The sequence below is a fragment of the Canis lupus genome, chromosome 3, assembly GCF_048164855.1.
Source record: "Canis lupus baileyi chromosome 3, mCanLup2.hap1, whole genome shotgun sequence".
NCBI lineage: Eukaryota > Metazoa > Chordata > Mammalia > Carnivora > Canidae > Canis > Canis lupus.
Window position 1 is genome coordinate 80,665,560 of NC_132840.1, and position 24,276 is coordinate 80,689,835.

At 40.1% G+C, this 24,276-nt stretch overlaps 1 protein-coding gene across 9 annotated transcripts in view; it reads right to left on the minus strand.

Annotated features, from left to right (window-relative positions):
* Window positions 1-504: 504 nt before the first annotated feature.
* CDON (cell adhesion associated, oncogene regulated) overlaps window positions 505-24,276 on the minus strand; it is a 99,308-nt gene continuing 75,536 nt past the window's right edge. For 5 of the 9 annotated variants that reach the window (XM_072822624.1, XM_072822621.1, XM_072822622.1 and 2 more), the window contains 5 exons: window positions 23,817-24,038; window positions 21,589-21,869; window positions 18,830-18,909; window positions 4,471-4,745; window positions 505-3,637 (listed from right to left, as the gene is read on the minus strand). In XM_072822624.1, the coding sequence (XP_072678725.1) occupies window positions 3,489-3,637; window positions 4,471-4,745; window positions 18,830-18,909; window positions 21,589-21,869; window positions 23,817-24,038 (1,007 nt within the window). In that variant the 3' untranslated portion in view covers window positions 505-3,488. Of the gene's footprint in view, window positions 3,638-4,470; window positions 4,746-6,259; window positions 6,527-6,612; window positions 6,645-9,706; window positions 10,003-10,108; window positions 10,476-18,829; window positions 18,910-21,588; window positions 21,870-23,816; window positions 24,039-24,276 lie in introns of those variants that run through there. The other 4 variants (XR_012028835.1, XR_012028836.1, XR_012028834.1 and 1 more) reach the window with 4 other exon arrangements.

Sequence of the window (24,276 nt, forward strand, 5' to 3'; positions counted from 1 at the left end):
ACGGGAAATAAAATATAACAAGGCCCCACCCCACCCCATGCCAAAGACCCTGTTGGCTTTCTGGTCAAAGCAGCCTTGATCGGTTTGATTAGGTTTTTTTTTAGGGCTGCTTCTTGAGGAGGCTAAACGCCTGCCCAGGAGTTCCCACAGATGCAGCGCCAAGCTAATGGTAAACCCAGACAGCGGGCGAAGCCCCCCTCCCCACGCTCCGCAGGCTGCTCTCCAGCCCTCCCCCCTTCCTTCCCGAGGGGCTCGGCCTGCTTGGACACAGCCTCCCCACGAGACACTTGCTGCCCTACGGCCTGGCCGGTTCCTTCAGGGCCTGGATCTCTGCGGTCCGAACAGAAGGGATTAACTCACTTGGCTCTGGGACGTGCACTGGGGATGTCCAGGGGAGGATGAGGATGGAGATTCCAAAGAGTTTCAGAGTAAGACGAGCACCCACCCCGACCACAAGCTATCAGCAGCTTTATACAAACAGGGAGTTATCCGAGGTTCCCCATCTTCACGTGCTACTCTCCAGGAAAGCAGCGAGCTCTTTTAATATAAAGTCACATCAACCAGATAAAACCCGTCAACGCTACATCATTTAGAATATGTACAGTTCCAAACATGTTACAACTTAAAGGAAAATAAAACATACTTTTCAATAGGATACAAAAACATGCATCTCAAAGCCATTACTTTAAAAACAAAACGCAACAAAAAACAGAGCAACACAGGTGAAACCCAAAACCATGAAGTCAAGGCCCTGGCACTAGGGCATCCGGAGGGAGGCCTCTGGGACGTGGTCGGCCCCACACGGACGCACTGGTCTTCGCAGACTCGCTCCAGGGAAGCCAAACCCAGAAGGAAATGCTTTTGCAAAAGCCCACACTCCAGGAGGGAGGAGACACGGCGAGTTAGCGGACATCCTTACGGCCCCTGTCACCAGACTACGTGTGCGCAGCGGGACGAAGGACGCAGCAGAGGCTGCCACGGGGCAAGGGGTGGGGACAGCGAGATGCTAAAACCCAGAACCACAGAGAATCCTCAGATGGAGGCATGACGGGGCCTGGCCAGGGGGGTGCCCACGCAACCCAGGGAGGATGGCGTCCCCAGGCGGGGTGGGGGCGAGGGCTGGCACAGGGAGACACGGGGACCTGGCCAGGCGCCTAGGACAGAGGCCCCCGCGCTGGGGGCCGGGGTGCAGCCTGGACGGCTTCCCTTGCAGGAGCGAACCGCGCGCCTTCGAAAGCGGTGCGGAGAAGGGGAAGGAGGCTCGATTCCGGCTCCAGGTAAATCGGGTGGAAATGCAGGCTCTGCGGTGGCGGCTGCTTCGCAGACTTGTCGGGAGGGTTAACGAGCAGCGGAGACCGCGCCGAGCGTGGTGCCTGGGCCACAGCAGTCACTCCACAAATGCTGGTGCCCTCGCCCACCCTGTCCCGTGTCCTCTGACCTCCCGGGGAAGCGACATCGGGCAGGACTGTGGGCGGGTGGCTTTGTAGGTCATACACGTTCAGAGCAACTCCAGGTTAGGGAGAATGCATAACTCCTAAACGGTCAGGCAATTTTATATATATATTTATATATTTATATTTATATTTATAGGTCTCAATATATAAAGGCATTTTTTATAAATAAAATACAATAAAAGGGATAACACTTAAAACAGCGTTACTAATCATATAAATAAAGCAGTCCACAACGAGATTGCCCTAAAGGAAAGGCGTCTTCTCTTCCTAGTGGACAAATCCCATATTCAAACTTGATCTTTAAAAGCAGTTTATGACCTAAGGCTCATGCTAATACACCTCTGTTTCCTGAATCAGAATGACTGCCCACAAACATCTACCCCCTAGTTTTCTAAACCTCCCTTTGTGACAGCATGGCTGTATCTTGGTTGGCAAAACACAGGATATGTTTTCAGAGTCTGTGCCCTAGGACTCTGTCCTTTGCTAGTCACCAAAGTATAGGGATGCAGCTATTCCCTCCAAAAGCTAAATTGCATCTACACCACATGAAGGATAAATCCAGTATACTCGAAGTATGGACATCTGAAATGAGAACTTGATTCTACTACAGCATTCCTAATACCTGACCCAGAAATTATATTCACTACATCCTACTCGAAGGCATTCTTGCATAGTGACCCAGCTCAAACAGCATATTTCACTAACAGCTCTATTTATAAGATACGTAGACATATATAAGGGGATACGGATGCGTTTACAGACGGTTGATTAACATAGTATTCTAGTCTATTTCACTGCAATTTCTGGGAAACTGAACTTTTTTCATTTATGCTGAAGCTGCTTGACTCTTCATGAAGAGAATCACGAGCAATGATCCACTGAAGCTTGACTGAAGCTATTAAAATAGCTATTAAATAGGAGTAGTGTTTTTTTTTTTTTGTGGGTTTTTTTTTTTTTTTTTTTTTTTTAAGAAGTGGAGAAGAAAAGCCTTCCAAAGGCAGCTGCAAATGTCCTTGTCACTCAGAGGGAGCCATAACTGTGATTTATGGGCTCTGCTCGCCAAAGCTTCAGGTGCGTGTTTACAATGATGACATTCTGAAACAAGTCAGGAAGTTTCAAACCATACCCCTTTCCCACCAAACTAAATCTTTTCTGACACTCACATCTTCCAAGTATTGCCCACGTTGGAAGCTTGAAAAATAACTATCGGGTGGCGGGATACTGGGAGCATGATGTGAGTCTCTCTTTCCAAGTCACCACCTTAAATTCATTTTGTTCCTACTCTTAGAAATAGTCAAAAAGAGCCCTATAGTGACAATATAATAAACCAATCTAATTTTAACGCAGTGGGACTAGAGGGCTATCTTTTTCTCTCCAGCCTCGTTCCCTGTCTGTACATGGCAATAACCCCACAGATCTTAACTTCAACCATGTTCATAACACCGTCTGTGATGTTACTTGTGCCTAGACAACTGAACATCATTTGTGCCCATGTGCAGACAGAGAGTCAACAGATCACCTGTCACTTTTGTGGAAGACACTCATAAAATTCATAAGACACCTGCTATTACAGACACTAGGTTAACAACTGAACGTGACTTCCAATGTTCTCAGAAAGTCTGATCACACAATACATCATCAAAAGATAGCTTTCCATCTGAAAACTTCAGTTTCCTCTTAGCCAAATTGGCCAATAGGCTGGATCCTTGCAGAAGGAGCTCTTACGGTCACGGAGGTTCTCAGAAACATGGAACGATCCCACCGCTCTCAGATGATTGAAAACTACGCAAAACTAGGTTGGTTCCTACTCAGGGAGGGGTTGAGAAGAGGGAAATTTTAAGGCATAAATAATATAAAAGGGCACACATTTTAAGATACATTCATAGGACATCACTACTACAAAAAATAAATAATGATTTTCTCTGATTGGAACTCCTGTCCTTCACACAGTCCATCCCCGGGCCTGTTTTGTGCAGTTACTGGCTTGAAGTGGGAACATGACTGGTCATTTGCATACTCTTGGGTTTCTTAGTGTCACTGAAGGACCCCTGCAGGGCTGTCTAAAGGAATGCCAGGAGGGGACCAAGTGGCCTTGTCAGTACAGTCCTTGGACACGTGTGGCAAAATAAGAGGATTCCAACTCAAAATTTTGTTCTCTGTTTCTGAATGGATGCAGCTGTCTCCTGAAAAACACAGAGATTTGGGAGCATTATGAAATCAGAAAGACGGATTTTTACAAAACAGTCTCACAACATTACTTTGAGCAATAAAGAAAGAATAATGGGCAAAGACAGAGCCCTATAGATAACATTGAGTTTGACTTTGAGAGAGAAAGTAGGTTTCAAAGATTCAAAATAAGGTTGAGCTCTCATGAATAGTTGTACAATTCATCTGAGGGGTTTAAGCAAACCCCTTAAAATCTCACAAATAACCACTTTAAGGAAAGGCTACAACCCCAGAAGCACCTCAAATAATAAGAGGCCTACGATCACAAAATACATTCTTCCAGCAATTCTACTGTTCAAGCACAAACCAAATCAAAGCCTATTTGGATTTATTCTCCAAAATGTAATGGGATTAACAGCCTGAGATGAAGGATGTAACAGAATTTCACAGAATTCCTTAATATAGTCAACTTTTTTGAAGTACCCAATACCCCCACCCAGTATTTAAGAAATACGTGAGTTGATCACAGAATGTTCTAAAAGCAACTTCCCTCACACAGGTCTCAGCTAACTGAACACTAGCTAGAAACTTAAGATTTATTAAGGTATCCTGGGGGGCACCTGGGGGGCTCAGCCAGTTAAGCATCTGCTTTTGGCTCAGGTCATGACCCCAGGGTCCTGGGATCAAGACCTGCATCGGACTCCCTGCTCAGCGGGAGCCTACTTCTTCTCCCTCTGCCCCTCCCCCCTGCTCATGCTCTCGAATGCACACAAGCTCTCTCTCAACTAAATAAAATCTTTAAAAATATATACACACATATATACACAATATATATATGGTCTCCCAGTACCTCTATTGAACTCTACTGTATCTTCTGTGCACTCAGAGTTGATCTCATGTCTACTGTCCTGACAGCAAGTATGCTCAGCTGGTCTTGGTGCCATGTCGTCTTTGAAGCTCTCCTCAGGTGACTGGCCACAGCCGGGGACTGTGGAAGCCAGACATGCAAGCATCTTCATGTGACTGAGGGGCTTCATTTCCAAACCATCCTGGGGATAAGGTACTACCGCTGGGACCGCAGGAAGGGGGCTGCTGCTGAAAGTGCTGTTAGTTTTGGTGAAACACCTACAAAATACAACCAAAAGAAACAACTGTGTCTGAAGGGGTCAATAATTAAAACATGCCTATTTTGAAATACCATTTAGTATTTTGTAATCATAGGTTCTTAAGAAAGATTAGTGCTTAAAAGTAAGGAAATGACTATGATTTGAAATATCAAGAACTCAAAATTACAGTTAAAATGGACTATAGCAGGAGAGTGCACCACTTAAGAATAAAACCGTACGTAGGGTGCCTGGGTGGCACAACTGGTTAAGTGTCAGACTCTTGGTTTCAGCTCAGGTCATGATCTCAGGGTTGTGAGATTGAGCCTTGCGTCCAGCTCCATGCTGGGTGTAGAGTCTGCTTAGGACTCTTTCTCCTTCCCCCTCTGCTCCTCAGCTCCCTCTGATAAACAAATAAATCTTAAAAAAAAAATAAAAGAAAACGATATGTGAGGACCTATCTCACAGGCTTCCTTTGCCTTGGTCCACTGTCTTAAGTTGTCTTCCATTTCATAATTAACTGGTTTCTGAATATAGCCCACAGAAGAAAAAGGCCATTGACAACTGGAAGGAAGGGGGGAGAAAAAGAGGAAGAAGAGAACAGAAAGCTAAGAAACATATGGTCACATAAGAGGACTAATCTTATGAAAGCCAACAAACACACACCACTTTGAAATCAGATAATATGCTCCCTCTCACCCTTGAGAAAAACACTACATGGATCAGACATTCAAAATCCAGGGTTCGTTTATTTAAAATTTTTTTCTTTGCAGAATTAGTTGCTAGAATTTATTAGCACCGAGCATTTCAATCCTGCCCTACTTTTACTTCCTGCCCTTATCTAAGATATGTGTTTTCTTTTTTTTCTTTCTGTTCTTCATACTGGATCATTTCTATTGATCTTCTAGTTCACCGATTCTTTCTTCTGTTGTCTCTGACCTGCTCTTAAGCTCATTCAGTAAATTTGCCATTCCAGTTAATTGTACTTTTCAGCTTTGGAATTTCCATTTGGACTTTTTTTATAGTTTCTATTTCTTGGCTGCAATTCCTTACATGGGAATTGTGTTGATCTTCCTTTAGGTATCTGAACATATTTATAATAACTGCCTTAGGTTACTGCCTGCTAATTGTGGTATCTGTGTCACCTCAGGGTCTGTTTCTATTGACTTTTTTTTTCACATGTATCACATTTTCCTATTTCTTCACTTGTATAGGCTTTTGTTTTTGTTTTTATTGGTTTTCCCTCTAATTTTCTGGTTGTTCATGAACTCCATCTTCTGACACCTTCTGTTTGGGTCCTTGATCCGAGATTGAAGAATGCCCTACAGCAAAAATCCATGAATGAATGCCAGACATTGTCTTTTAAGGTTAGCTTTATTCAGTTTCTGCCTGCTTTTGGTTATTCTCCAAACTTTCAAATGGTCCAGATTTCATCATTATTACCTGTGGATGATTGAGCTATTCTATCATTAACAGAAACAGGAATTACAAAAATGTATTTTTTTATTTATATAATTACAAGAAGAGTCTCAGGAAGATATTTTATTTGGTTTTAATTTGGGCATGCTAGGTAGAAAAGATATAGCACTGACTCCTAGTATGATGGAGCTATACAATATCAGGGAATAAAGATAAGAATTTCTTTGGATTTCCACATTTTTAACATGGAATGAATGGTGCCTCATTTCTGAGGCAGATGAAAATCAGTGCCAGTAAAAGGAAGTCCATGCAACTGTTACTAGCATCTCTGTTGGTTCAAGTTATTAGAAATACTGAATGCTAGGCAAGAAGAAAGATCTGAACCTGAAAGAGAAAAAGAATCTGTTAGTAAACCAGATCCTTAATTTAAGTAAGTCCAATATTAGTTTAAAATAGAGAAATATACTTACTATACATTTAGTGGAATTCAGATACTTGTCACCTGAAATGAAAACAAAGGAGGTGAAGAATTTGTATAGAATAGTTGGAGTACAGAATTAATAGGACTATATTTTAAGTTTCAATAATACAGAAGAAGTATATACCTGATTAAAATAAAACCTAACCATTCCTATGCATGTCTTCAGTCAATAAAAAAGGAAGGAAGCACTATTATAGAAGGAAGTTTGCTGAAGGCAGAGGCAGAGCACTGGGCAGGATAGATCATGATTACAGGAGAGTACGGCATTCCTTATTTGTCCCATTCTCCATTTTATTCAACTCTGAATTTTAAAAAATGTTTTAATGTTAATGCTTTTTTAATGTTAATGCTCTCCTTTGCCAGCACCCTAATTCTGGCAAAGGGGAGCACTAATCTCCTGACAGCCATTTAATAATGTCTGTGTTACTGGGTTCTTTCCTTCTTGGATTTTGTCAGGTCTCTTCTATTGTCCCTATGCCCAGGGAACCTGAGATTCCCCATGAATGCATTCAATTCATGGGAATCAAATACAAACTCTAAGTAAGGTATTTACCCAAAATGTTGGGCATGGTCAGAGGCAAAAACAAAACAAACCAAACCAAACCAAACCAAACCAAACCAAAAAACCCACTAAAAACCCCACTTTTCTGAATTCAGGTACTACTAATGAAACTTTAATAGATATTATCCATTTATTTAAATAACCTTACCTAGAAGAACCTTTTATTCTAAAAGCATTTGCTGAACAATTTCTAAATGTCAGACACTGTGGCAGACACTAAAAATATAAAGGTAAATACAGCAGATTTCTAGCTTCCAGTCAAGTGGAGGAGACAGACAAGTAAACAAATGGTTACAGTGTGATGCAGTGTTATATAAGAAGATATAAAGGGCGCTGTCAGCACTCACCTGGGAGATGGGTAGTACATGTGTGGCTAATGAGAAAGAGCACTTCTCATGTGACCAGCTAGAGGCCAGTGTCTATTCTTTCCTACTAGTTCAGACTCAACTGACTTATAGCCAAGGAAATTACATTAGGTAGCAATTATAGAGTTAGAGAATAAAAAGGATTCTGATTTCCCAAAACCAGAAATATCTCTGGTCAGGAGAATCTATACGGCTACCATGATTTGTTAGAAATAACTTTTAAATTAAATTAAATTAAAAATTAAATTGCTGGTTTCTGGCTATGACTGATCAGTTTATATCAAGACAGCTCTCCTGCCAAGGACAACTAAAAAGGATGGAGACATTTTTATTTTACATCTGTTGAAGTCATCCGAGGGCAACTATCAAAGCAAGCAGTTGAATAGCTGAGATTCCAGAGAGAAGGTAAATGCAAACCTAAGTTTCAACATCACTTTTTCTCTTGCAGCATTTGCCCATTTCAGTGCAAAAAGAAAAGGCTGAGACGTCAAGCAGAAGGTGGTAGCTGCAAAGCTAAGGAGCTGAGTAGGACTCTCGGTACTTTCATGGTGCTTGGAAGATAGAAATTGGCATTCAGAGCTTCCTAAGGAGAAAAGACTTTCGGTGGGACCTTTGAAGGCTTAAACTATAAAAATAATGGTGAAGCAGAAATAAGACAACGCTTTTACAAATGCTGAAACTCAGCAGTAAAACGGCTCTGTCCCTGATTGGGTGAAAGTGATCTGCCCCTTGCCAAATTCCCTGCTAAAAGCAACCCTTTCTGGAGGAAGAAAACCTCCTCCAGAGCCTCTTATAGTTTTTATATGCAATTTCCAGAATTCATAAAAAATTGCCAGGCATATCAAGAGAAAGGAACAAGAGAAAAATAAGTGACGCATATACTGAGTTAGAAGACAAAAACTTTGAAAGAGCTGGATGCATATATTCAAGAAAACAGATGGTAAGACAAAGAATTTTAGTAGAGACCTAGACTCTAGTAATAATTAATATCTGGGATTTCTACACTAAAAAGTAGAATAACTGAAATTGAGAACTGCATACATGGGGTAAAGAGCTAACTGGGCACAGTTGAACAGTGGTCTGCTGCACATGAAGCAGGAAATGCACAACATTTAGACTGCAGTACAGAGACAAAAAGGATGGGAAACATAGATAGAAGCTTAAAAGACATATGAGGCATCACGAAAAGCTCAGAAATATATATAGTTGGGAGTCTCTGTGAAGGAGAGAAAATGAAATGGGACAGAAGCCATATTTGGAGACATAAGGGCTAAGAATTTGCTAAAACTGATGAAAGTGCCGGCACAGATTCAAGAAGTCCGATGAACCCCAAGCAGAATAAATACAAATACTATTACACTTTTGAATGTGATTAATTAAACTGTTGAAAGCAAAATACAATGTGAAAATCATGAAAGCAGCCAGAAGAAACAGATATTATTATTCTGAAAGGGAACAATGCTAGCTGTACAGATGATTCTTCACCAGAAATGACAGAAGCAACAGTGCAGTGTCATTAAAGTACCAAAGAAAGTAACTGCCAGCCTAGAATTCAATAAACAGTAAAAAGGATCCTTCAAAAAGGAAGATGAACTGAAGACATTTTAGACCAAAACACTGGGAAAATCTGTCACCCTTAGACCTGTACTATATGAAACATCAGAGACAGTTTTTCAAGTTGAAGGAAATGATTGCCAGTACACGCAAGAAAGGAAATACAGAAAGGAAAACAACGAAAAAAGGTGGTGTTGGGAATTCTGAATAAATATTGACTTCAAAAAGCAGTAACTGTAATGTCTTAGGGGATTTTAAATATTTGTAGAATGAAAACCCCTGACAAAAATAACACAAAACCCTAGAGAAGGAATGGAGTTAAGATGGTCTAGAAGTGGTAAAGTAGTAACGTATACGGGATTCTGATTAAAGTCATAATCTCCAGCACCAAGCACACAGTTCATGGCACACAGCAGGACCTCGAAAATGCTGAACTAATGAATGTTAAAACATTAGTTTTTTAAATAAGCAAGTAAATTCATTATAGTGGGGGTAAGGGAGCAATGACTAAACTAACTGGAAAATACCTCGTAATACCTTGTTAATACCCAGTACAAAGATAAGACATGTCCATTAAAGTGAGAATGAAGAGATACACTTACCCCTGAAGATTCCTGTATCACCATCGTTGTTATTTCTGTCCTTGTTCAACACTGGCTCTGTTGTCCGGGTTTTCCTTTATCTGTTGGTTTCAAACTTGTCTGATTTAAACTTCAATCCCTTGAGGACAGTCAATGACTGTCGTCAGTGTCAAAGCTCTTAAAATAGTGAGACACACAGCTCACACAGTCAGGTCCTCAAAAAAAAAATTCCCAATGGTGATGGTGTAAAACAAACTAACTGAGCTTCTGGCTTGCTGCCACATTTCTCTGAAGAATCTGGAAGTAACACAGAGGTCCTAGAAACCCAAAAGACCAAAAAGTGTTGTCAGGTCAGAAAGAAGAAAGTTTTCATCTAAAAGAAGCAAAGTTCAACTATAGGAAAAAAAAAATAATAATACTTGCCAGAATTAGGAAAACAAGGAAGTTCCCTAAAAACAAAATATCATAAATTAATGATTTGTTTAGGGCGATAGAAGATGAATGAAATTTCATAATGTTAACATAAAATAACGAAGACTCACCGAATGATAGTAAGAAGCCTTCAAGTCTTCTGCTTCCTTCCTTTTAGTTTCTTTTTTTCTGCTCATTTCTTTCATTCAAAGCCAAGGATGAGATTTTAAAATGAGGTGTGAGGGCAGCCTAACAGTTTGAGTGTAAGGCACCCCTGCAAGGCAGCAGTGGTGACTTACATGTGTGGGGCAGGAAGGAAGAGGCGGCCAAGACCGAGGAGCATGGCCAACCGTGATGGATGATAACCTGGCTCTCCGCACTGGAGTCAACACACAGATGAAATACACAGATGTTTTAAAAGAAATGACACGTATTTAATAAGGAAAAAAAGGTACAAGTGTACTATTCCCATTTCTTTGATATCTATTTTTTAGATAACTTGAAACAGATGACAGCAACTGTTTACTGCTGTTCTGAATCGTGATTCTCTCCATTAACAGAATGGTGTTGACCGTAAGATCACACTTTGAGTTAGATTACCCGCTTTTCAACAGGATAAACCAAACTGATTTAAAATTTTCTAGTATATCAAATCCTAACTCCTAATCATCAGGAATTTAGATAACCACATGCAAATAATTTTGTTCTATGCCAGGTACCTACATGTGTTGTGGCATAAAAATGGCTTCAGCTTGCAGATTACATGCTAAGATACAAGCATAGAGGACAAAGTATATATATAAAAAAAAGAAAGAAAGAAAAAAGAAATAGGGGCACCTGAGTGGTTCAGTGGGTTAAGTGTCTCAGGTCACGATCCTAGAATCCTGGGATCGAGCCCCATGTCGGGGTCCCTGCTCAGTGGGGAGCATGCTTCTCCCTCTTGCCCCTCACCCCTGCTCATGTTCTCTCTCTCTCTCTCCTTCACTCATTCTCTCAAATACATAAATACAAATGTTTATAAAAAAATAAAATGTAGAGAAATAGAATACCTGTCCTGAGAATTAGGAATATAGCATGTGAAAACAATTTTACTGATTAACACTTGAACTAAAATTTCTAAAGCTGTCAGGGAATCACACAAAAAATATCTGTATACATGTAAACTTCAATGACCCAAATCTACAGACAGTGAGAGACGGAAGAGGTCAGATGAGTATATCTGCAAATACATGACATTCATCAAGATGCTCTCACAGCGCACATTTTACAGTTCATGCAGCCACAAAGAGTTTGTAATTTCACTGCCTCGGGCTTCTCAAATAACCCTTCAATTACAGTTATTATTGGCTTAAGGTAGAGTGAAAGTTTTCACTGAGTTGTCTCTGGCTCAATGAAACTACTTTTCTTAATTTTAAGTTTAAAAACATTGAGTAAATAGAACTCTGGGCATCTTGCCATGTACAAAAATGTGTGCTAAAACGAATTCAGGTGGTCTGGGACCTGTTAGTTTACTAAGATATCATTCAGTCAACAGGACAGACCTGACAAACCTGTAAGAGAGAAAAATGACTATTCTAGTGTCGTAAGAATAATATTCTTTAACCAACCATCTGAATAGCACACACTGGGAAATCAGAGATTGGAGTAGTGGCATAGGACCGTGCTTGGATGAATATGTTGCTTTAGTATTCGACTAAATGTATTTTGGACTTCCCAGTAAAACTATCTAGGACCTCTGAAATATCTCCTAGCCAAGTGTTCCATTTCCGTTTACACAGTTGGGTATTTGTTCAGCTACATACAGAATTGCTCCGATTAGATAACTTGTGTAAATCGTGCATTAGTTTTCTTCTTTTGATTGTCCCCAGAGGGCAAAGACTCACTATCCATCACTCTCCTGGGTGTGTGATACTTATGCTCATGAGGCTGTTCTTGAGACTTCTGAAACAGTCACATCTTGGTGGTGGTTTAATGTTCAGCTCATTTCTGTTTCCTCTTGCCTCAGTGTCTCTGTCATTTTGCTGACCCAGCCCTTATTTCTGGAGGCTCATCAGTTACTACGCAACAGAACCTGAGGACACTCCTCCAGGGCCATGAGGGACACTGTCCTCCATTCTCATGGTATATTCTTCATCGGATGCAATGACCCCAGTCTCAGAGTGGGAGCTGCCCTCTGGGAATTAGTTTACTGGTAATTGTCACATAATAGGTGACAATAAATGAGTGCATTACTGAACGTGACAAGCGCACATGCACGCTCTCTTACAGATAAAAGACTAAAAAACACTACCCTAACCACTGGATTCCCTGACAACGGGCCCTCTTTTCTCCATCTTAGAAGTACAAAAAACAGAACTTCCCCAAAAGGAAGGTACTGATCAATTTTAAAAATTAGACATAGTGTTTTGAAATTTTTTCCTTAGGGAATTAGGCAAGATTACCAGAGCTGGAAAAGAAACCAAGTCTTAGGTTTTGTGTATTTTCTGCCTTTCGTTTTTATGGCTAGTTCTCAAGTAGCTACGTGATCAGCAACAGGAGATGGATGAAGTCATAACAAATTCACTTGCTAGGGGAAAGAATTTAGACGTACTCAATAAGTAGTCATTTTCATACTTAACAAACCAGCTGGGTAGCTCAACTCGCAGGCCAGAAAGAGCAAGTACTATAATGAAATGTTTGCATGCTCATCTCTACACACTATTTTTATCTACATAGATCCGACTGACGTGGAAGGTTCCAAGTTGGTGAAAGAGTGTCCCCAAGCGCAGTAACACACAGGCTTTCCAGGTCCTCATCAGGCAAAACTTTGGAGATCATTCATAGTATCTGTGCTTCCTAGGCACTAAGTAATTTTATTCCTCCTTTTGACCATCAGTGAGGTATAGCTTGCACTATTTTTCCCAGATGGATTATATATGCATTTTTCCAAGTTGATTTTTACTTAGCTACTTCCTGCCCACTTCCAATCTCTCTAGGACCCTTCATTTCTTGTTCCTTCCTGATGGGACCTCTCGGTCCGTGGGTCTGTTTATTCCATCAGTGTCCTCTACTCTTTTACAAATTATCAAGACTGATGGTAAACAGGCGGGATTTAACGTCAATCCTTTCCCATTAAACTAGCCAAGTAACTGACAATCTCCAGCTGATTACATATCCAGAACTGCGCCACTGCCTCTTAAATTGAGGAGAGGAGGAGGATGGAAAGCTTTTGATTTATTTCATTAAAATCTGTTACATTCTTGAGATGCATAAGTATTTCTCAATTAAGTCTTTAGTGTAGGGCTCCCCACAAAGCTGCATTATGTATGCCTCCTTCTAGCTGTCATGGTGAGCTATTACATAACACTCTTAAAACGTGAAAAGGAAAACAAAACAAAACGTGAAAAGGGTTCAAATTAACTGAATACGGTTGAAGCGGGCAGTCATTTACAACATGCCACAAAAGTGCTAGAATCAAACAGAACTCCATAGATTGCTGGAGTGCACATTCCCCTCTCTTCCTTGTTCTCAAATTTTCACACCAGTATTCCAATTTAGATGATAAAGATGTTTTCTCTCCAGATAGTTATTATCGCAACAGAGGGATGATAAAAGGGGTCTAAGGCTGGCACTGACTTGTTCCTTAAGAGCCCACTCCCCAAAATACATTTAAGTTTAAACCCAAGAAGGCAGGGCAGGACACTGTGCTGGTAAGACTGTGTGGGGCACAGGCCCCAAGCAAGACTGCCTCAGTTCCTCAGTTCTCAGGCACCTGTGGAAGATGACAGCCACCCAGGATAAAGGTAAGTTTAATAAGGTGACTAACAGGATGACTCCCGGGGCACTTGGGTGGCTCAGTGGTTGAGCGTCTGCCTTTGGATCAGGGAGTGATCCTAGGGTCCCGGGATCGAGACCCACACTGGGATCCCTGCATGGAGCCTGCTTCTCCCTCTGCCTATGTCTCTGTCTCTCTCTGTGTGTCTCTCATGAATAAATAAAATATTTTTATAAATAAGTAAATATATATATATATATATATATATATATATAGAGAGAGAGAGAGAGAGAGAGAAATAAGTATTTATTTGAAAGAGGGAGAGAGTGAGCACAAGGTGGCAGGCAGTGGGGAGGTGGGCGCAGAGTGAGAGGGATAAGGAGATACCCCACTGAGCAGGGAGCGCAATGTGGGACTGGATCCCAGGATCCTGACCTGAACTGAAGGCAGATGCTTACTGACTGAGCCACCCAGGTGCCCTTAAGTTCCTTGTCTCTATGACTATGACCATGGCAATTACCTTGCCGTCCATGCTTGAAACATTCTATTCATTTTGAACCTTCCTTTTTTTCTAGATTCCCCAGTCAATGGCCAAATCCCCAAGACCAATCACTTGTCTTTTTTTTTGTCTTTTTTTTTTTTTTAATTGGCACTTCCTAAATCTCTCAAACCCATCTACTTCTCTCTACCTCTCCTGCAATCATCCTAGAACACGGTTTCTCCTCTGGACTACTGCAATTAGCCATTTCACTGGTCTCCTGTGCTAATTTATTCTCCAACCTCCATCCAGAATGTTCTAGCACAATGCTGTGCTACTTAAAAATCTCTTGCTGATTCACCATGGCTCTGTATGACCCGCTTTCAATCATATTTCACCTCTGACCCCTCTGCTTGCAAGGTTCCTAAATACTCCCACTCTAGGGGCACCCGAGTGGCTTAGTTGGTTAAGAATCCAACTCCTGAATTCAGCTCAGGTCATGATCTCAGGGTTACGGGATTGAGCCCCATGTCAGGCTCCATGTTCAGCAGGAAGTTTGCTTGAGATTGTGTCTCTCCCTCTGCTCCTTCCCCACCCCTCTCTAATAAATACACAAATCTTAAAAAAAAAAAAAAAAAAAAAAAAGATTCTCACACTGGAGCCTCCCTGGTCCCTTCCTTTCTACATCCATTCCTTGCACAGAAGCTAAGGTCTTCATTATAGAAACCATCAAACTGGTTTCCTACCTGCAACCCCACCTGTGTACAGCTACCACTAATCAAGTCTAAACACATCTCTTGGAAACACGGCTCCCCTTCTCAAAAATCTTCCAGAGAAATATGATGCAATTATTAGTCCATTGTTTTTCAACATTTAACCAATATCCCCTACTTTTGATTAACGTAAAAAAAAAAATCTCATATCCCTCCCTGCACCTTTACTATTGAAACAATAAGGATCTTTTCCATTACTTAAATGTAAAACTACAAGATTCAATGTGCTTCCTTAAGCCCTACTCACTGTACTTGGAGCTCTGTTGTGAATCACTACGATTAAACTATGGGCTCTCTGCAGGGGGGACCTGGGTCAGTACCCTGTATATGGCAGGTGCCCAACAAATGTTTATTAAATAAACTACTAAACCATGACATTCAGGGTCATCCATGACATAAACTCTGTCCAGCTTTCCAATTTATATCCTGCTACCCTATTCTTGAACTTCACTAGCCCAATTATTCCAGTGGTTCTTAAAACATGGTCCCATGACCAGCAGCTGCAGCATGAGTGGGAATTCATTGGAAATGCAAACTCTCAGGCACCACCCTGTACCTACTGAATCAGAAACTCTAAGGGTAGAGCCCTGTAATCTGTGTTTTCACAATCACCTAATTGATTCTAATGTATGTTGAAGTGTGATAACCATTGAACCACACTATCAGCATACCTTGGGGATAATGAGGTTCACTTCCAGATCACTGCAATAAAGCAAATATCACAATAGAGGAAGTCAAATGAACTCACTGGTTTCCCAGTGCATATGAAAACTTATGTAAAAAAAAAAAAAAAAGAAAACTTATGTTAACATTATACTATAGTCTATGAAGTGTGTAATAGCATTATGTCTAAAGAAACATGTACATACCTTGATTAAAAAATACATTATTGCTAAAAAATGCTAACCATCATCCGAGCTGATAGTGAGTCATAATCACTGATCAGATCCCTATAAACAGATATAATAATGAAAAAGTTTGGAATATTGCAAGAATTACCAAAATGGGACAGAGACAGAAAGTGAGCAAATGCTGTTGGAGAATGGGCGCTGATAGACATGCTTGGTGCAGGGCTGCCACAATCCTTTGATATTTGAAAAAACACGATACCTGCAAAGTGCAATTAAAGCAGAGCACAACAAAACGAGGTATGCCTGTCTTCACCCGTAGGTAAACCCTCATGTAACTTAATTGAGATTATGCCTCTTTTTGTGTACTCATTAGTTTGGCATTAGGAAATGCAAATTTATTCTTAGTAATGTCAGTATTCTAAAAGTGTAAATGGACTAAAATTGTGCATATGCTGGGAGTAAATCATGTGTCATCTACCTCAGCATTCAAAGCTTATTACAGATTTTGCCATTTGGGGGTCTTGAGGAAAGACACCTGTTTTCAATTTCAAAGTGAAAAGAGTTAGACACTTACATTTAATGATGCCAATTTTCCAGAGATGAAGGCAGGTACTTACTGATACTTATCGGGCCAATCATTAAGTATCAAAATCACATAATGGCTCCTGGGAGCCAGGTGTGATGTCTGGCTAACCTTGGAGGCAATGCAGACAAGCCAAGACTTGCCCTAAACAGGTAGACTCTCATGCAGGAAAAAGTCAGTTTAAGCCAGGGAGAAACAGAAGCTGGGTTTCTCAAGCTAATGAGAATGCACCTATGTTCCCAAATAAAAGTAAAAGCCCCGAACATAAAATCAAGAAGTCATCGACTTGAAAAATTAACAGAAATATAACTTTCCATTTTCTTAAAGGAAAAAAAACCCTGTGTAACAAAAGCCCCCAATACTATACACATATATTCACTCACACACACTCATACATATACACAAACACACACACAAACACACATACACACAAATGGCCATGATTGTATATGCAAGATGATAGATACTGGTTATATAAGTTCTTTTAAGGAAATGGGATGTATTTTTGGTACCACAATGATAACTTCATCATAAAGACATGATTAGCAGCAAATTATCAAAATCTATCATCAGAGTATGTTGGGATGATTTTTACATTTCCTAGGGCAATTTTCCATTTTTCAGATAAGGATATAGCCACAGAGAGATTATATAACTTTCTCAAGATCACAGATTCAAGCAATGGCAAAGCCTCTTTCTACTTATTCTTAGGCCAGAGGGTCCCTTACAACATCTCTCTAACACCAGCGTTGATGGAGATCAGCTCATGGTCACAAGAACCACAAAGGAAAATACATGATATTTTTAGGTGATACCATTTGTTTTAATTAAGTCTATTTGATTACTTACCAGTTGTATGAAGCATCTTTAGCATGTTCCTAACAAACTGTGATAAAGTCTACAACCAGCTCAGGACAAAAATACGACTTCCATGTTATAGATATCTTAAAATTTAGCTAGGGTCAGAAAGAATTTTTAGAAATGTAACAAACAATCTTAGTACACAAAATAGGTGGATGGCTCTTGCTAACACAGACCCCCCCCAAGAGGGGCTAAATAAACGATAAAGACAAATCTCCATGAAGTTTTATTGCTTTTGCTCTGCAACTCTCAAAACACATGTTGAAAAATGTACTGTTGATTCTATAGTTAACCTGGCTATTTCCAAGTTCTGGTTTTGATAACCTCCAGACACAACACTTAGCCTTGTCATTAATTAAAAAAAATATAGGTCCCACCCCATTTCAATAATGAAATAGCCAAACCCCAGTCCATACTCATTATTTTATGCACTAACTCTAACACAATTTTTAAATTGTAGAGTTTTAGAGCTGGGGAGGGCTTCTGAGACCATGTAACCCGATACCATTGTTACAGGAAAAAAAGAACTAAAGTTTCTGATGGATACAACTTTAATACAACAGAATATCTGAAAATCTTTTGGAGTTACTATATATATAGAGGCAGCCTGAAAGCTTCCTGGATATTGTCAAAATTTAAGTGGAACATGATACTCCACATATTTCTATCTTGTTTGAAATACTGTGAGTACATATGGCTCTTACGGTATTTTAAAAACTCCTCAAATTAGAAGAAAGTGGGGGGGAAAAGTGAGATTCTGCTACTTAATTATCACAAGGATTTAAGAATAATAAAAAAAGTACCATAATCCAGTAAGAAAATTTCAGTAATATTACTATATATACATTCCTTTATCCACAGGACTTGCCCCCTAACATTCAGAGTGCTTTTATTCAAAACACAGAGCAGAAAAGAACAGGTGAGAAAAGATAAAATCTGTATACAGAGAATGGCTCTCTTATAAGTACTTCACAAGCATCAAACGTTTTAATACCATCTCAGTGAGAAACGACATCTTTAATATTGTCCATTCACCTAAAGACACCAAGGCCCAGAAAGCTAAAAATTGTAAGGCAGGGGGCGCCTGGGTGGCTCAGTTGGTTAAGCATCTGCCTTCAGCAAGGGTCCTGATCCTGGGGTCCTGGGATAGAGTCCCATGTCAGGCTCCCTGCTCGTGGGGAGCCTGCTTCTTCCTCTCCTCCCTGCTCATGCTCTCTCTCTCACTCAAAAAAATAAAATCTTAAAAAACAATTGTAAAGCAGGGCCAAAAAATTAGTAATGGCCTTACACTTCAGTCTCCATATTCTGAGATTTATGTCTTACTTAAAATTTCAAGAACGTCCTTTGGTGAAGGTGGGGTGGGGGTGGGGGGGGTAGTAAGAGTCCTACCAGGCTGTGTTCCCAACAACCTGAGCAAATACAGGGTCCCGTACCTGTTGTTGTTTCTACAGTTTCGACAGTTAACACACTCCAACGGGTCTGTCTGAGGCACTGCTGTGTACATTCCACCACCCTGGTCAGGAAGGGAGCAGAAGGAAAAAGAAAAATACACGCTGTGAAGATATCACACACCAGTCACCCAACAGCCCCCAGTGGAAGAGCCAGGCCAGGGAGAAATGGGCTACACGGCCTATTTTAACCAACCCCTGAACAATGCTGTGCTGGTCGCTATTTACCAATATTCACAATTGAGTTCTGCACAATGTTAAAACCATACTCTACACACTAACTGCCATGCTTTCGCTCCACATATTTTCTTCCTGGAAGGAGCCACAGAAATGGAGAAATTTACTCACTTCCCTTTCAGGCGTTCAAATCTCCTGGGCCCCAAATACACACTGTACATTAGAACCTCCTGTCCATTTTTACTTTTCTAGCAGTCATGGAAGAATTTTACATGATGCCAGTTGGAGAAATGGGGTGGAAATCTGTTTGAATGATGTCACAAGATAAACCCATCTTCATTTTCCTGTAATTATTTCTATTAGGTCTGCTCACTTGACTACACTAAGTTTTAAAACATGTTATATTTTTCCAGATGGAGTAGATTCTCAGCCAGCAATGACTTGGAGGGGAGGATTAATATTTTGATGTTGCTTTTGGCGGAAACTGCCCAGCAATTAAGAAAAATGCCCGGATTAACACATACCTCACTGTAAAATGCTTGCTTGACATATACAATGGCAAGAGTTCTTCAAAACTCATGTTCAGAATTGAACCAGCCTTTTGGTCAGAGGAAAAATTCTGCTTTCAGAGGAAAAACAGCAGAATCGAATTTGATAAGGGGGGGAGAGGTTGTCACACTGCACCCAAGCCCAGAGCAGCTCTTCAAGGTTAAGGAAAGTTCAGGCAATTGTTTTTCCCAGAATACTTTCCATTTCCATTCATCTCATAACAACAGCCAGAATCTAAGCAAACCAAAAGCACTGAAAATGTCTCTCAACATTCCTGATCCAACTAGCAACAGGAATTTTTAAGAAAACATTGAGAGAAAGAAGATCCTCTGTGACGTTCAGTCTGTGAGCATAAGCTCCAAAGCTTCACAAAATGAAGTTAACCTACGGGGTAATATGCTTACTCGAATCACTAAACACATCAAAGTGTTTTCAATGATTCTTTTAAGATCGCCAGTATTTTTAAAATTTCTCCATTTCCTCCCACCCGGAAAAGACAAGTAAGAAAACTAGTGAGTATAAACCACAGATGATAACCTCTAAAATTGTACACCTAAAAAGGGCAACTATTATTTAAATAGCAATTCTTTGTTCAAAAAACCCCAAACTGCTGTGTCCAAATCCTTGATCAAATGTCAGATTTATTTTTTTCTTCTTATGGAAACAGCAAGTGCTACTCAAACCTTAATGCTCTCTCCTTTAGTTTCTTGGACAATGTCAGTAGTTTGGACTAGGAATGGTGACAAAAACAGTTTAGAAAGTCTGAATATAAGCCATGTCCTTCCACATAAAATAATGAAATCATTATTCTCTTTTGGTAATGAGACACACTCAAGCAAATTAGGTATTTTTCTATAAAACACTAAGACTAGATCATATGAAATCCCATCAGATGTCCAGCTTTAAGATACAAATATATATTATAGTTTTGTTCTCCAAATGTAATATTTTTTAATAAATCTTTGTTGAAGTTGAGGATGAAAAAACTCTAAACTTCTTCTAATTTTAGCACCTTGTGGGTTACGGCAAATTTATCTGTATTTAGAACAATGATGAAAACCTCAACGAGCGCTTAATATGATCAACTAAACATATCACCTATTTGATTGAGAAATAATGTGGATGCATATCCAAACAGCATCATAAATCAAACGTCCTAATGCACAGAACCTCTTTAACCAGCAGAAATGTAAAATATGCTAGTCATTTTATTCCCATTTCAAAAATTAAACTATATCACCGAGTTATCTCTGAAACAAAGTATTTTTCAAGGCCTATCCTGTAGTTAAGAAATACTAGTATCATAAAAGACAAAAATCTTACAGGCCACAACCGTACCACACATTGGATACAACAAACAAAAGAAACTCACTATGGTGCGGAAGTCACCATCTGGTGGCCTGTGGACTTGTTCCATGTGGCCTACACAATGCTTTCAAAAATTGGAATTCATTGCCAATGTGTATATAATCTGGCAATTTTTCCTAGATTTACAAGATGTTTTGAAAAATCAGAAAACCTGGTAACCCCAGGCCCTCCATTCTGCGTGCCAACAACTGGTGTGAGTTGCAGCTCTCCAGATTGCTATTGCCTCCACTGCTTCTGTCTCATTCTCAACTTGCTTTGCTCAGTTTCACGATCTGCCTGACTCCTCTAGGCATATGAGTTTTCAGACTTTGCTCTAAATAAAGCAAATTTAAAGTATTGGGTTCACTCTACACCCAATGGTATTTCCAATTCTCAAGAATAACTTCCAGCCAGTTTGTTACCAGTATTCCACTTTCACTGTGAAATAATTTTAAAATATAAACCAAATTGATGAACGTACTATCACCTGACAATAGAAAGCTCACCAAGATTACTCTACATGAAGGGGTTGCCAGTAATACATACTATTTCCAGTTCAACAAACCCGTGAGGTTTCTATGTTGACAAAGGCCAAGCAAGTAGGCCAGCCCTGTTCTTGCTCTCTGGCACCACGGGCACAGGGAGGCCTTATCTATCATTAGGTCTCTTACATTTACTAGGTGACGAGGATGTTCAAAATCCATATGCATCCTGGTTAGTGAGCCTGTGTGCCCTGAGTAAAGCCCTCCATTTAAGCTTCCATTCATGATTCCATTGACTCCATTAGGGATCTTATGGTGAAGATGGGAGCAGCCATTGCTGAGACCTCCATTGCTTATGAGGCTTCCATGAACATTCCCATTTATCCGGTTTGTGCCAGGCAGAGTAGTGTATTCTACCATCTGCCCATTAATATCTGACCCCTGGTAGAGATATCCTGGAGGGTCATACTCTGTTAAGAGAGAAAAAAAAAAAAAAAAAAAGAAAAGGTAAGATAATGAAAAAGACAATCTTCTTACATAGGCAGTTTTATTAATAAACCCCTAAGAAACTACAAATACACTAAAATGAAATGCCTTAAATATGTTCACTTAAAGTCTAATTATGAGATAATGCTTTAAGAAAGTTATTGCTCTTTCCTTGTGTGAAGATAGCTAGGAACTCTGAGTTAATTAAGGCTTTGTTAATGGGAAGAGAAATTAACCAGAGAGAAATTACTCAAGAGAATTAAAAAAATCATGCAAGTTGAAACTATCTAAGTACTGGCAGCACTAAGAAAAAGTATTTAAACTCCCACACACTTCAAAGTGCCGAGAGATCAACAACAACAAAAGGCAAACTTTAGGTAGGATATTTTAAATAGTAATAAATAGCACTTTTTTTTTTTTTTTTTTACACAACACTTTCAAATGAAAGGATGCAGTTGTGTATACATTCACTGACTATCAGCTCCTTGGTTAATACAGCCCATGTGAAAGGTGTGGGGTACTAAAGGCCAAAGGCTAATTACTCCATTTCCGTATATTAAAAGCACTTAAATAGTTGCCTCAATGTTCCAATTTCCAGAGGCACACTTGCTAGATATATTTAGAAAAAAAGTGTAATAGCCCTGAGAAAATATAGCACCTAAGTTGTACAGGACTTGTTGGCAGAGTTTTGTTAAATTCTTCAAAGGTATTAGAGCATGTCAAGACTAGATTAGGTGTCTTTCTTCCTATTTCTGAACTTCTTGCACAGGTGAGTTATTGTCAGCATACCTGCTTATCTTTTCCATTAAACTATAAGCTGACAGAGCAGGGACCAGGTTTACATTTTTACCATTGCATCCCCACTGTCTAACATAGTGCCAGGCACATCAAAGATAGTCCATGAGTAGCTTCTGAATAAATGACTGAATGAATATTCTACCCTAGATTTCCATCTTTGAACACATGACCAAGTCACAAAGGAAAATGACCTTTGCCAGATAAATCTTGCTCAGAAAAGGAAAGCAACACTTTTCTTTTAATGATTCATCACACACTCACACAATTAAAGTCAATGACATTGAAACCATTTAGGAAAAGACCCAAATCAAATGATCTCCAAGCCTTTCAGCCTGGCACCACCACCACCACCATCTCTCTCCATATCTCCTAGAAAGCACCAATTCAGTAAAAATAAATCACCTTTTTTCCCCCCGGGCTGTTAGCTTGGATTCTTTTATTCTGGGGTCAAAGGGGAAACCAAAAAACCTTCTCCCACTAAAGACTAATGATTCCCCTATCTTATAATAGCTGGGAGAACAAGAAAGGTAGGGAGGGATGGTCAAAGAAAAAGAGGGAAGAGGGGTTCATCATCTGTTTTCATGCAGCACCATCACTGACAGCACCAGCATTCCATTACTAGAGACACTTAGTGGGGAAAGGTGCCAGTCTGGAGCCGTACTGACTTCGGGTACTAAAGCAGGACCATGGTACCTTAATGTGTGTCATTCAGTCACAGTAACTTAGACAAGTATTCCTTTCCCCCTCATTTCTAGCCTTTTCTATTCCTGTTGACAAGACTCATACCAGTATGAAGGTGTTCTTGCAACAATTCCAAAGCTCATGCTTCAAGAACTCATGCTCTTTGGTGGTCTGACAAAGCCAGAGTTTCCCAGCACTAAGCCAGCTATTTACTTAAGAGACCTGCCTGGTTTTGGCTTTGTTGTTTATTTCTACTGGGCGATTTAATGTGATGCTCCACTTATTCTGGTTGACAGCTAGAACAGTTTTAAAGTCACCTCCCCTGAATGAAGAGTTTCTAATGTGTTTTATACCATGACACTAACACACAGAAGTCTTAGAGATCAATATTCTAACAATATTTTCCTACTCATCTTCACAAAAAGACAAGGAAATATTTACGAATGGCTTACTCTGTATGGTGTTTTGCTGGCGGTTCTTCCACAGGCACATTGCAATGAAAACCATGAGAATGAGGACCATCACACCTAACACACAGCCAACTATCAGATACAACATATCGCTGCTCCTGGCGGGGCTGGTGGCAGGCCCAACATTTCGTCCACTTCCTGAAGAATTTGGAGGGGTACTCAAGTCTTTGACAGGATACTCAGAAGCTCCAGGAACACGTTTCACTAGTTGACATATTAAAGAAAACATGATGTCAGAGTGAATACAGACTCTATGAAATGGTTTACTCTCTGAAGGAGGTCTGGTTAGGAATACAAGCCAGTCTGTTTACACTTGTTACTGAGATGATCTGACCACCAATGAGTCACAAAGAGGACTCAAAAGTTTAAAAATCTGATGTGCCAAAGTCTTAGTCCACAAATTCTAGAGAAATCATAAAATCAGAGAAACAAATACCCTTGG